Source organism: Portunus trituberculatus, chromosome 27 (assembly GCF_017591435.1).
Source record: "Portunus trituberculatus isolate SZX2019 chromosome 27, ASM1759143v1, whole genome shotgun sequence".
NCBI lineage: Eukaryota > Metazoa > Arthropoda > Malacostraca > Decapoda > Portunidae > Portunus > Portunus trituberculatus.
The window spans coordinates 14495034-14509901 of record NC_059281.1 but is presented as its reverse complement, the minus strand read 5'-3'; the positions used below and the strand labels follow the sequence as shown (position 1 = coordinate 14509901).

The following is a 14868-nucleotide window of genomic DNA, read 5'->3' as shown; positions in this document are numbered from 1 at the left end:
GTCTCTCTCTGGCAGTGCAATGAGGGACCAGTATATGAGAACAGGGGAAGGCTTCCTCCTTGTATTTGCTGTCAACAACGCAAAGTCCTTTGAGGATATTAGCACTTACCGTGAGCAGATCAAGAGAGTGAAGGATGCGGATGTAGTGCCCATGGTTTGTAAGTAGCCAAGCCTTGTGTTGTCATCGTATGGGTTACTTTAAAGAGTGGAGGTTATGATGGGACATTGTGTAAGACCTAACTGGGAATTAATTAAGGAAATCTTCACTTTGATAACCTCATACCTTTTGCCATCCGTGTCATCAGTATGGCTTTATCACCTGAAAGAACTTGATATATTTTGTCACCTGTCCTATGCTGTGGTAGATGAAAGTCATAAGAACCCCTCCAAGATGAGATCACTGCAGAAAATACCTGTTGTCCTTTATTCTCTTACCTTTGTCTACATTTGCCAAAACTACTGGTGGAGTATTTGCTGTGTTATGTATGGTGTTGCGTACTTTAACTTTATATAATATTTCTATTTCATTAATGTTATCTTTCTTGTGTGTGTGTGTGTGTGTGTGTGTGTGTGTGTGTGTGTGTGTTTGCAGTGGTGGGCAACAAGTGTGACCTGCAGGTGCGAGCCATGGACATGCAGCAGGCACGGGAGGTTGCCAAGAATTATGACATTCCCTTTATAGAGACCTCAGCCAAGACCCGCATGGGTGTCGATGATGCCTTCTACACCTTAGTTAGAGAGATCAGGAAAGATGTGAGTGTTCCTTCCCTCTTGTATAAATGAAGTACCTTTATGCCATTTTGCTCCCCTCTTCCTTGTACTCTTTATCATATTACACTCGACTTTGATCAGGGATTCCTCACCTCCTTCATAGTTTCTTCTCATTATCTGGTTAATATTTTGTTTGCTCACTTAATTCCTCTGTTCATTCCTTAACATTTGCATCATTGCTGTACTTTATTGATTCATATTAAAGTTATATAAATACTGTAGGATCTCTGAGAGTTTAGCATGGACACTGAAGTACCTGTTATCAGAGTAGATATCTTCATTATCATGTATGCCTCAGTAGTCAACATAGTGTATCAGTAAAGTAAACATTTTGATAACAGTGTGATGGTGATGTATTGCTACTCATTGCCACATCTTTGCAGAGGGAACTTCGCGGCAAGGCTAGGTCAAAGAACCCGAGGAGCAAGAGGAAGTGCATTGTGTTCTAGGAGCAGTGTGTTGCGTAAACTTGTGAGCCTAACGGTATTAACCCCAGGTTTGTGTGGCTGCCACGCAGGAACACTCAACACCAATACAGGACTTGCAAAAACCATATTCCGCCACTCTAGTAACAGTGTAGAGAAGCCATGGAATATTCGGGTGTGCTGCCAGGATGGTGCCTGCTGGGAACCCACCTGTACCCAGGGACACCAGTTTATGTGTGACCCAGTGATCCTGTTGGTCCCTTCTTTTTCCTTTTTATTTTGTTTCCTTTCTTCTTTATTTTTAGTTTTTATATTGTAATTCATATAAGCTTCTGGAGGTAAAACTTCAGTACACTTTGAAAACTTTGTGGTGGTCTGAAGCTGATAGAAAGAATATTGTTGTCAAGTATGTAGAATACACTAAGGTCCCAAGGCGGAGCTTTGAACTGATGGTGCCAGGATGGGAGGGTCATGGTCCTCTTGTCTGGCCTGACTAAACTCACTTAACACATATGCACAAACACACATACACATGCACAAACACACCAGCAAACAGATGCACAAACATAAATGCACAAATAAATACAAACACAACTACACACACACACACACACACACACTCCCTGGCAGAACTGACAAGACTGTGGTGGGGAGCTGCCCTAGTTACCTTCCCAGAATATTAAATAGCTCTTCTCGGGACCCAATGGGGGAAGTCACTGGCTGAGCAGAATGGTAGCAGAGGCAGGTGACTGGCTTCTTTAGCTTTTGTATGATGGAATATTTAAGACTTCAGTTATCTTTTATACGTCTGTTGTTGGTGCATGAAGTTGAGAATGTTGATCAAACCGCACTAGACTGGACGTGTGACCCACCCTATTGACTGCGTGGAAGAGTGTAGCGGGGACTCTGTGGAAAGGCCAGGATCAAGGAAGATGCAATATTTGTAGTAAGGAAACTAGGACCCTTAAAACTAGTTGATATTTCCTTCATTTGCCAGGAAATTATTGGCTAATGTCCATTTTTGAGGGATGATGAATTATTAGGTATTTTTGTGTCCTACTGCACAAAGGAGATGTACGGAGAAATAGTGAGACGTGTGTGTCGGGAGAACACGATTTGTACTCTGTATGGATGGTCTGGAATGTTTAATTTGGATGGATTAGACTGTTTATAGCTTGTTTGGTCAAGATAGATTTAACACAGTGGTCATGTGTTCACATTGTGTTCAGGGAAGTGTGGAGCATGGGTGGTGGGGGGTGCAGAGGCACGGTGGTAGCGGCGGTGATCATGGCGTCCGGCCTGGTGAGGGTGGATGGCGTGAATGGTTCATCAGGAACACATACCTACACTCAAGGTGGACGGATGAACTGGAACCACAGGTGGGGGATGGCTCTGAATCATTATCAGCATTACTTTTCTAATTGATGCTCTTGAGCCCATCATGATAGATGCTCTATGTAGAAGTTATTGTCACAGTGCAGTACATGACTGAAAGGCTGGTCTTGAGATTACCATACAGTGGCACTATCTGTTCTGTTTATTACATGACATTGGAATTAATGAATCTTTTTACCTCTTTTTTTAAGTATCCTTGGACCTCCAAAGGTTATTCTAAATGCTTTATGGTGGGGAGTAGATGTCTTATAAGTATCAGCATAGGCTTGCAGGGGTGTGTTTTGGTGAGTCAGTCTCTCTCTCTCTCTCTCTCTCTCTCTCTCTCTCTCTCTCTCTCTCTCTCTCTCTCTCTCTCTCTCTCTCTCTCTCTCTCTCTCTCTCTCTCTCTCTCTCTCTCTCTCTCTCTCTCTCTCTCTCTCTATATATATATATATATATATATATATATATATATATATATATATATATTATATATAGAACAAAGGATGATAGTAGAAATTGTAGATACTAAAATGCAGGGAAATCACCGTGGAAATCTTCATTCCTCCTGCTTTATTGTTTTCCAACGTTTTGCCTTACAGCAACAGGCATCATCAGGGCCTACAATAATTAATGACAAAATATAAATATGACATAGTCTAAAAAAGACATTATGGAAACATTAAGTTTAAAACAAAGTTAAAACCATAAAAGAATTTAAGTCACAATACATCGTCAAAAGACAAAAATGCACAATACAAAAACACAGAGGTACACAGAAAACCAACCTTGATGTGTGCTCTACGTGATAGAGGAAGGAACTGACTAGAACGGTAGTGTTATGGTGAGAGGAAAGGTAGGAAAGAAGGGTGAAGCAAAAGTTTGAGACATCTATTGAAGGATGTGAAGCCTAGTTGAAGAGAGATGATTATTTAGTTCAGGTTGTAAATGTTTTATAAATAGTGCTTCCAAAAGTTTGGTATCTGTGTTGGATTGGCATCTTTGCAGAATTTTGAAGTCAGCAACATCAAAAGGATGATCACTATCATGTGAATGTGTTCTGATTGCAGAAAAAGATAGGTTAGATAAAGGTCTATTGGTTCTAACAGAAAAACCTTTGTGCCCAGCTATTCTGTGCATTAGATTTCTACAGGTCTCACATACTTTATAGCACGAACAGCAAAATTCATATATGACATTAGATGAGATTTGTAGGAACACAATCTTTAAATTTGAAAAGAGAGCCAGTAGTATGACGATTAGTAAAAATAAAGAAAAATTTTGTGTCAGGGTAATATGTTTCCAAGGAGCTATTAAGGGTTTTCCTAATAGAATAACTGAGGTGACCATAAAAGGATAACGTAATGTATATTCTTGTTTTCCCTGGAGTTGTAGAAGAGACGGGAGAGTTAGTAAATTTATTGTCAAGAAATTTTGAGATAGTAGAGCTAATAATATTACGAGGAAAGTCATTATTTAAAAAGAAAGTAGTAAGAAACTTAATCTCATTGTCAAACAATTCTCAAGAAGTTAGGCTGTAACATTCTTAGAATAGATGTCTCAAACTTTTGCTTCACCCTTCTTTCCTACCTTTCCTCTCACCATAACACTACCGTTCTAGTCAGTTCCTTCCTCTATCACGTAGAGCACACATCAAGGTTGGTTTTCTGTGTACCTCTGTTTTTTAGTATTGTGCATTTTTGTCTTTAGACGATGTATTGTGACTTAATTTTTTTTTTTTTTATAGTTTTAACTTTGTTTTTAACTTAATGTTTTCATAATGTCTTTTTTATGTCATATTTATATTTTATCATTAATTATTGTAGGCCCTGATGATGCCTGTTGCTGTAAGGCAAAACGGAAAATAATAAAGCAGGAGGAATAATTTCCACGATGATTTCCCTGCATTTTAGTGTATATATATATATATATATATATATATATATATATATATATATATATATATATATATATATATATATATATATATATATATATATATATATATATATATATATATATATATATATATATATATATATATATATATATATATATATATATATATATATATATAGGATGGTTGAGTTCTGCAAGTCTTTTATCAATCCAGCTTGTATGAGACTGTTTTGTGGTGTTGGAACTTCCCTGCACCTCTGGCTCTGGTTTGAAATGTTTGGTAGTGGAGTTAAGGATGACCAACATGGATGTCATGAAGTGTTGTTCCAAGTGTTCTGGCATCACTATTGTAGATGGTTGAACTGCCCAGCATGGATGAGCTGAGGGCTGTGTAGAGCTCCAAGTAAACACCCCAGATAACTTTGGTTAAGAACTTGAACTTTTCTATGACAGATTTTCAAGTTTTGAGTTAGTTTGCATTTTGGAAGTCATTGGAAATTGTAATTTATTGATAAGCAAGATTTCATCACATATGCTAACATTTATACTCTTTCAGTTTTCCTGATTATGTATAAGCAGCAGCAGCAGCAGTAAAGGCTGTCTCTCATTCCCTAATAAATCTTCATCAGCATTGCAAGACTAAAGACATTATATGATATCAGGGAAGCTGAAGGAATACTGTATTAACATATCCAGACAAATGTTTTTTCCATTCAAAAGTAACCATTGCCCTTGCATAAGAAAGGTAATGAAGGTGTTTATGGTCAAGACTGGCGGTGTGGCACTTGTCTCTTGGGGCCACTCCAGCACTAGAGAGCTGAGGCTACTTGGGCAGCTATGCATATGATCCTCAAGAAATTAATTCTCAAAATTAATGTTATAAATTAATGCTTAGTGTTTTAAAGAAGTAATTTTTAGGTAATGATGCTGTAGGCCAAGTGTCGGAGAAGAAGCATGAATTGCAGGGAGGCCAGTGTTGGTCCCTGGCAGTGAGGGGATAGTGATGCAGCTATTAACTGTGGACTATTAGTATTGTACAGAGGCTCCTGCAGTGAGCCATCAGGCCTGCCCTCAACCCTACTGCGTCTGGCCTCCACGTCCAAGAGCATTAATGTCTGTGTTACATTGTTCATTTTATCATGTTCCCCAATGTTAACAAAGCTTAGATGAAACATGAAGACTATTCCCTTGTTACTTGATGTGTGTCTCGGTAACACTGGCTGGCTGTACTTGTTGACGAGTGACCCAAGCAAGTCTCGTGCAGGTTGTTTTTATGTGTTCACAATTTTTGGTTGCATTCCCCCTCACGTGTCAGATTATTTTGATGTGGTGCTGAGGCAGCCTGCAGCTGGAGAACAGCAACATTTATACCACTAGGGAATCCCCGCCTCCCTTGCCCTGGTGCTGTGTGCCCAGCAGCAAGAGGATGCTGCCAGCACCGTCTTGAGGTATTGCTGCAGCCTGGAGCTCGGGTGACTTGCTTCCAGCACTATGATCTACATCTGTTGTTTGTCAATATATTTCTGATTTGTCAGATAACTTTTGAGCATTTTTTAATGTTATACTCATGTATGTGTGTACAAATATTAGGCATCTTGGAGGTAAACAAGATCACAGGACGTTGCAAGAGTAAATGTTTTGCTCATGTGCCGAGGTGTGGTTGGTGTGTGGAGGGCCGCTGGGTGCCAGTGTTCCCCAGCCAGCACTCTTGGCAGGCAGTTCTGTGTCATTGTATTTGTGATATTTTTTTATCATTTTTTATTCTATAACAAAAACTGATAATTGTATGCAAGTGTTTATAATGCATGTCAATCTCATTCTGTTCAGTATTTTAAATTGTCAGTTTTGATGACCTTTATATAATTTGTAATTATAAGCACGTGCAGGGCAACTCCAAAGTAGATCATGATAAATTAAAATTATGTAATTATTTAATTATAGATATATGTTCATATTTGATTTTGAAAGGGTCACAAGTTTGCTTTGTCACCATTAGAAGTATGGTTCTTCCAAGTCTAATATAAGCTAGACATTACTCCAGTATCTTTCCTGACCCACTGCTGAGAAGGTGTATGATGTTGGAGGGTGTGTCCTGCATCAGGCCTGGACAGTGGAGCCATCTGAGGGAGGAGTCCCAGTGAAGAGTAATCAACCAATAATGTCCCATAGAATCTTGAGTGCTGCCGGAGCAAAGACTTCAAGACGAGCAGTTTACTTAAACCTTTACCAAACTGTGTATAGATCTAAAGCTATTTTAACAAGTGAGTAACAGGTTTATATTATTTTAAACTTCTTTTTCAAAGGATGCATAAGTAACTGTCATGTAACTAATATTTTTGTGCCATAACTGTTATGAAATCCACAAGTATTTTAAAATTCTTTCATTCAGTTTAATCACAAGTGTGAATATTTCAAGCACCTCTCACTGCACCAGAGTGAGGCATACAGCTGACCATCTCTCTTCAGCTCTCAAGGAAAGTCTGTAAAACGGTCATGGCAAAAATGTGTAACACAAAAATTGCAAACATGTTTCCTTAAATATCACCCTCAAGTTTTTGTTTGTAGTAGACTGTCAGGTAGTACAAACATTACTGATGTGTTCATCAGCTAAGATGACAGTTATAGATAGCAGAGCAACACTAATGAAGTTGGTCACATTCTCTCTCTCTCTCTCTCTCTCTCTCTCTCTCTCTCTCTCTCTCTCTCTCTCTGAACTGGAATGATGTTAGAAAAAGGAAAAGGCGTTTGGCATGAAGTAGCCTGTATTTGATGCTATGTGTAGGTGAATGAACAGATAAGGGCAGGTAATGACTGAAAGAGATCATGGGAGAGGGATGAGTCAAACCACTGATACAGAATTCACATGCAGCACTCAAAATAAGAATTCCTACAGTGCAAATAGTGCCAAATACGAGTACATTGCAACGAAGACAGGCTGAGTGGGGTACAGATAGATTGGGATCAATTCTGAAATTAATTATGCTGAAGAGAATGCTGAAGATAACAAAAACACTAAATCGTCGAACAGGGAGATCAGATATTCATTAAGGGAAGAGAAGGATGTGAGTGTACTTGCCGCTGCAGTACACGTAATGGTGAAAGGGAAATAGTGAAAGATATTTTATGATGGAAGGGAGGGAGGCGAGCCTGTACGATAAAAGCACGTGAAAAATTATAATAAATAAAAGGGAAAGAAGAGCTTATTAGGTAGGGAGGACATATGGAAAAGAGGCGATGGAGATTGAGGGCGTCAGAAGACAGTGGGATATCAAAATGTAATCCTTGATCATTGATAACAGAATGATAGAAAGGAGAAGGAGGGGGCTGGTCGAAATGACGGGAGGCAAGGGGGAGAGAAAGAGGGATGGGGTAGCAAAGGATATTACTGAAGGCGTGAAAAATATTTATATATATATATATATATATATATATATATATATATATATATATATATATATAAAAATCGGAAAGGAGGGAAACAAGGGACTGAAAATAAGCCGAGTCTCAAGAGTCGAGGCCTGGTAGTGGAAGGAGGAATGTATAGGGGAAGGAAGAGAAGAGCCGATCTAGAGAGCGAAGAAAAAAAAACTAAACAATAAATAAATAGATGAATTGCATGAGGTAGCATAGAAGCATGATTACAACTGGAATGAGGTCACTAATAAAGGTAGAGCTGTATAATTTAGTGGAGGTAAAGAGGAATGGAGGTTGAACGAGAGGGAGAGCGGGGCCAGGGTGGGAAGGGGCGCCGAGGGAGAGGGCGCTGCTGGTCGTCACTGCTGGCCCGCACCGACACTCCTCAGTGAACATGGCGGCCACCGACAAGCAGGACGGGGTCGGGGCAGCGCAGGGAAGGAGGAGCAAGTCGTGAGTGTGCCAGCAAAGTGCCAGTGCGGGACGGGGTGGGGCCAGGGAGAGTCATGCCGGCCGGTCCCTGAGGTCTAAGCGGCCTGACCCTCCCTGTCCCCGTGGTAAACAAGGTCATATCTATCCTTATTCCCCCTCTCCCCTTGGTTACCTCAGGGCCTGTGTGGATGGTTTTCTGTTTTCTTGTAGCCGGTGACCTAATTAAGTCTGTGGTCTGACTGACTGACCCTTCCCTCTTCCTCCCGGTAAACACGTTCACCCATAATCCTTCACTGTCTCTTATCCCTTCCCGGTATCTGAGGGTCACGTTTTTCTCTATTCAGCTGTGTTGCAATGCCCGCTGAACCTGATATTGATGGTAGGAATTGGTTGGCTCACCTACAAACAGTAAACGTCATCTACCTATTATCTCCCTATCTCCACGCCTGCCCTTTTATCTCTTTCCTTATCTAGTGTGTTCAGGTCATGCTGTATGTGTGTTTATTTTGTCTCGTGGTTGTCCTATGACCCAGTGTAGTGTTTGGTCAGTGGACCCTCAGTGTGGTGGTGATGGCAACACAGGAACAAGTGACAGGCCTTTCTTTACAAACTTGTCATAATGTTGATCAATCTATCATCATCTCACTCTCACTCTGCAGTCATTTACAATACCTTTTGTTTTTTTCCAGTGGTGTAGCTAAAGAGGGGTGGGCTGCCCTGTGAGGCACATCATGGGGGCAACACTTTTGTCCTATATTTTTTAGACATAGGCCTAAATGTATCTTTATTTAATAAAAACCAGCCCATTTAGTCAGAGTATATACATATAAACTTTAAGGGGTTAATGTGCACAGTAATATTGTATTGTTTCTGGGAGGGTGGCAAACTGGAAGGCTGTGGACTGCCCCAGGCTGCAAAAATGCTAGGTACGCCACTCGTGTATTCTTGTCACTTCCTCCATCTAGGTTCAGCAGTGGGCATTATCACAATAATGTTATCAAGTTTTCAATTATCCAATAATGACTTGCTCTGCATTATCAGTTTATCAGTATCGTTAATACTTTTGGTTCCAGACTAGTGATAACCAATACTCTTTTCAAGATGAATATAAAAATAATTATTTGGATTTATTGCTTTTCCTTTTAATTTGAACTATCATCTTTATCGATAGCCACAGAATTCATTGATTTATTCATTATTGGTTATCAGGCAATATATTTACATTTTTCCTTGTCCACAAATCCCTAAAAAGACTTCCCTTTCCCAAAACTGTCTCACAACTGCCTCTTTCCAAAAATCAAGTCTACATAGCGTCTTCACTTTCTAAAACTTATGTACTTCCTAGAAGGGATTTCATGTTCTCTTCCTAACCCTCCTTATCGCCACCCTGCCTTATACTTCAAAGTGCTTTTGGTGAAATGTATGGACTACCATGAAGCCATACAATTCTCCCAACAGGAAAAAGAAGAAGAAGACAAACAAAGCCAAAAAAGACAAGCCTGATGTTGGGGTGGCAGTGGTTAATGGGGAGTCTGAGCCCAGCACCAGCAATATTGCCAAGGTGAGTGTGCAGCAGGGTGTTGGCACTCACCAAGCCGTGACGTGTCAAATAAGGTGTGTGAAGGCTGGCACAGGGCAGGGGAGGTTCATTCCTCAACTTTAACATAACATATAGCATACTTGATGCTTGCTTACTTGATATGGTGTAATGAAAACTCCTCAGATAAGTAGTACATTCTATTGCTGCTTCCGGCCCCTGTGTCCCTAGACCGTAAGGCCACTTGATCCGGTAGTGAGTTGGTGGGTGCTCTACAGAGTGAATTGTAGCCTGGTGCTGGCAGCTGATCTGGGATAGTCCACAGGCGCTTGTCCTGATGGGAATGAAATTCTTCTGCAGAGCAACTGATAAGGTCTCTGATAGTCCTTTGGAGGCTGTTAAAACTTTCAGGACCACTATAGGGTAGGTTGGCTGAAAATCTTACTAGTGCATGGGATGATGGTACTCTTCTGGAGGCATTTCATTCCTGTCCTCTCATTCATGTATACCTCTACTCTGGTGTTGCTGGAAGGGTTGGGTAGTTTGCCTAAGAGGATTTTCCTTACATGTATTATGGAGTACCTGTCTCCGGCATTGCTGGAAATAGAGGCTTAGTCTCTCCAGTCGTTCCGAGTATGAGAGATCTCTCATCCCTTGTATTTGTCCAGTAAGTGGCTGTTGGACTTACTTAGGGATTGAATATCCATTGCTTTGTAGGGAGACCATAACTGGCTACAATAGTCCGAGATGGGCTGGACTAGACCTCTCAGACAGTCATCAGGTATTCTTCTTTCTGGGAGTAAAATGTTCTAAGAATCCAGCCTGCAGTCTTTCTAGCCTTTATGGTGTCCTGGAGGTGGTGTCTGAAGGTGCTCTCACTATCGAGGTGTACTGCCAGGCATTTAACTTTCTGGCTGGTGTGGTGGTGACTTGCCTCACTGGATAGGATGGAGGTATTGAGGATTTCTTGGTATGTGCCACTCTTGAGCAGTTGGAATTTCCTGTCATTAAAGGACATGTTCAATCATAGATTTTGTCAAGATCCTCTTGAAGGGTGACATCTCCTCTTGCTGTTATGTTTTTGAAGATGTTTGTGTCATCAGCAAAGGAGGCTGTTGTTGAGTGATGTGCTTCCCTGTCTATATCCCAATCATTATAAGGAAGAGTAACAAGCCCAGCACTGACCCATGGGGGACACTACTTATGACACTCTGTTCCTAAAGGTGGCAACATTTGCTGTCACTGCTGGCACTCTTGTGTGAGGAAGTCAGACAGCTACCAGCCCACTTTTCCTGTTATTCTGAGGTCCTTGGTCTTCTTTAACAATATGCTGTGGTACACCTTGTTGAAGACCTTTGTGAAGTTTAAGAAGACTGTCTGTCAACATTGTTGCCTTCTGCAAGCTGGTGTAGGAGTGTGTCATGGTATTCAGGGAACTGTGACAAGCAAGATCTATCTCCAGAATCCATGCTGGCTTGTGTTCGGTAGATTCCTGTCTTTCAGGTGGCGTAGTTTGTTCTAGAATTAGAGAATTTTCTCAAATATTTTTATTATATTTTTGGTTAGTGCTATTGGCCTATGATTTTTTGATAACCCTTTTGATCTCCCTTTGAAGATTGGAGTTATCATAGCCTTTGAAGCTTATGTTGGCACTCTGTCTGTGTCCAAAGAGTGATACCAGAGGACATAAAGAGGATGCACTAAGCTGTCTTTGCATTTGAGAAGTAGAATTGTTGGTACACCGTCTGGGTCAGGTGATGAGTTTACAAACCACTGGAGTAAAATAAAATAAAAATCTTTCCTAATGAAACAGGAAGTTATGAAAATACTTTTATAAATTCGCATGCTTTTATTTTATTGCACATAGTCAGTATCATACTTTGTATACACAACAAAAAATCTGATGCTGCTACACGATGTCTTATACTGCAGGCTGACACGGTGACTACGGACGGTGTGAGGGCAGAAGAACAGGTCCTGCAGCACAGCCCCATGGGGATCCCACAGGTGGAGCAGTACATGAGGAAGATGCAACTGCAAGAACAGAAGGAGTTTCTCTTCTGGAACACACAGCCAGTTCCAAAAATTAGTGAGCTCCTATTTGTATTAAATAACTCTCTCTCTCTCTCTCTCTCTCTCTCTCTCTCTCTCTCTCTCTCTCTCTCTCTCTCTCTCTCTCTCTCAATTTGTATCATAATGTTTTTTTTATTTGAGAGTAAGAACATTTATTTTCTTGTAGCTGAAGACATTGGAGAAGATGTAAATGAAGCAATTGAGGCAGAAAAAGATATCTCGGAGATCAAGCAAGAGCCGTACAACCTTCCCGATGGCTTCTTCTGGGATACGTTAGACTTGCAGAATCCTGAGGTGGTAAGTGTCTTCCTAACATGTGCGTGCACACACTTACTTGCATTTCTGGCTTTGAAATTATATGCTAAGAAATTTTGTGTGTGTTCTGAGATGATTGCCAAGGTTACAGCTTTGTCTTGTTCCTTAACAGCTGCAAGACCTCTACCACCTGTTGAATGAAAATTATGTAGAGGATGATGACAACATGTTCAGGTGGGTAGAGCTTGTAGTTTAACTCTGGATGTGGAGCATATTAAGATGTATGATAATATCATTATAAGTACAATAATGTATAAAATCTGTCACGACATTTTGTATGGATAATTGATACTCACAGAAATGGGTCCTACCAAATGCAACATGAGTTTTTTTTAGTTAATGGACAGTTAACCTAAGTTTTAAAGAATTTTGTACCTGGCTGAGCTGTCTTGAAGACAACCTCATTAGTAGTAAAGTTTTGAATATTTTTATTTGTTTCAGATTTGATTACAGTCAAGAGTTTTTGAGGTGGGCCCTCATGCCTCCTGGCTGGAAGCATCCCTGGCATGTCGGTGTAAGAATTTCCAAAAGCAATAGACTAGTCGGGTTTATATCTGCTGTTCCTGCCAAGATCAGGATATACAACCAGTGAGTGAAATTCTCCAACAATCTGGAGTAGTGTAGTATATTGGCTGCAGAGAGAAAATGATAAAAAAAAACCTATCTTATGTTTGAATTGTAGTGAAATTTTTCTCTTGCTTTGTACATCACATTTTCAAACCAAGACTTAAAACTCTTTAGGTTTTGTAAAACATGCTAATCATTTCCTGAGAGGTGAGTGACAATGTGTCTCTGCTTCCACAGTCAACAAGAGATGGTTGAAATTAACTTCTTGTGTGTGCACAAAAAGTTGAGATCTAAACGTTTGGCACCAGTCTTAATTAAGGAAATCACCAGGAGAGTCAACCTCACAGGTATCTTTCAGGTGAGATCTGATAACCTCTTATGCCACTAAAGAATTTTCACTTCTCTAAGTGTTCCCTTTACAAGTGAACTTATTATTTCATACTAGTATTAATAGCAGTGTTCTGTCCACAGGCAGTGTACACAGCCGGTGTGCTTTTACCCCGGCCGATGGCTTCCTGTCGTTATTGGCATCGATCTCTCAATCCCAGAAAGTTGATAGAAGTAAAGTTTTCTCATCTAGGCAAGAACATGACCATGCAGCGCACTCTTAAACTCTATCGTCTACCCTCCGACACAGCTACTAGAGGCTTCAGACGCTTAAAACCCCAGGATGTTGATTCCTGTCATCGGCTGTTGGCAAACTACCTCAAGAGGTTTGACTTAGCGCCGGTGTTCAGCAGAGAACAGTTTGTCCACTGGTTCCTCCCTCAAGACAAGATCATTGACAGCTATGTGGTGGAGACAGGTGGAAAGGTGACAGGTAATATTACTGTAGGTTGTAGAACACTAAGGAAGGTCTCAGACTCACTAGTGTTTAAGGAAAGATGTGCCAAATAGCAGTGAAAGGGTTGACATTACAGGGTCAGCAGAAATCTAACCAAGTTCAATTTACATTTCAGACTTTGTGAGCTACTACACCCTACCATCCACTGTGATGCACCACCCAACCTACAAGACACTGAAGGCTGCTTACTCCTTCTACAACGTGTCATCATCCACCCCCTGGAAGGTCCTCATGAAGGATGCACTCATCACTGCCAAAAATGTTAGTGGATGATATTTGTGAACTAAAGCTTTAACAGTATCATGTTTTGTTTGATCTTATACTTCCTCTCATATGGTCTTATTATATACACAACTGACTGCTTATTGCTTCAGTATGAATCCATTTAGAATAACTTATACTTACAGCTCTTCCAATATCCACAGAAATTTGTGTTACAGCATGTACTTAATTGCAACAAGGAATACTTAGATAAAATCTACTTTTATTTTCAGGCTGACTATGATGTCTTTAATGCACTTGACCTGATGGAGAACTCAAAATTTCTGGAGGAGTTGAAGTTTGGACAAGGTGATGGCAACCTACAGTATTACCTGTACAACTGGAGGTGTCCAAAAATGTCTCCAGAAAAGGTAATTATTTTGTAGTGTTCAATTAGTCAGCTAGCAAAGTGGCTATTACGTGAGAGTTGGGGTTGGGTTAGGAGAATGGCTTGGTGAATTATGGACATGTGGCACAGTTTAACACTAGCTGTCAAAAACCAGACTGCATCATAAGGGAGAATTTAGTGGCCTGTTACGTTCACCTGGTTAAACTGGTAAGATTGGCATCGGAGAGCCGGTGAACAATAACAATAAAAAAAACACTGCAGGTTCAACTGGTGAGGAAATGCAAAGGGGTCACTTTAAAAGCTACTTTAATAACCCATAATGAAATTGACACATATATAACAAGAAACATGAAACACAGATATATAACATGAAACACAGGAAAATGACATACACATATACATATAACACAGTAATAAATACAACAATAAAGAACCCAACTTAATACCTAACAATAATCCTAATCCTATATAGAGGCAATGTGGAAAACACGGACGAGGGAAGTGATACTTATGCGGTGTCGCAGTGGTGAAATGCTGGGTGATGGTTGATCCCACGGCAGAACCAAGAGGCGTTGTGTTCACTGGTTGAGGCTTGGATCTCAACTGC

At 40.4% G+C, this 14868-nt stretch overlaps 2 protein-coding genes across 3 annotated transcripts in view; both read left to right on the top strand.

Annotated features, from left to right (window-relative positions):
- The window catches only part of LOC123509663 (GTPase HRas), a 12713-nt gene extending 5719 nt beyond the window's left edge, over positions 1-6994 (top strand). Inside the window, exons 4-6 of the mRNA XM_045264123.1 lie at positions 16-158; positions 593-753; positions 1155-6994. Of these exons, the coding sequence (XP_045120058.1) occupies positions 16-158; positions 593-753; positions 1155-1220 (370 nt within the window). The 3' untranslated portion in view covers positions 1221-6994. The remainder of the gene's footprint in view (positions 1-15; positions 159-592; positions 754-1154) is intronic.
- A 1184-nt stretch (positions 6995-8178) lies between these two features.
- Positions 8179-14376, top strand: LOC123509661 (glycylpeptide N-tetradecanoyltransferase-like). 2 transcript variants are annotated; one of them, XM_045264121.1, is made up of 10 exons: positions 8179-8336; positions 9774-9876; positions 11785-11941; positions 12092-12222; positions 12353-12414; positions 12682-12828; positions 13045-13165; positions 13279-13627; positions 13767-13912; positions 14146-14376. In XM_045264121.1, the coding sequence occupies exons 1-10, from the start codon at positions 8278-8280 to the stop codon at positions 14296-14298; spliced, it is 1428 nt and encodes a 475-aa protein (XP_045120056.1). In that variant the 5' UTR covers positions 8179-8277; the 3' UTR covers positions 14299-14376. The 2 variants fall into 2 exon arrangements, with proteins under 2 accessions (XP_045120056.1, XP_045120057.1); XM_045264122.1 differs by lacking the exon at positions 8179-8336 and adding an exon at positions 8422-8440.
- Positions 14377-14868: the final 492 nt, after the last annotated feature.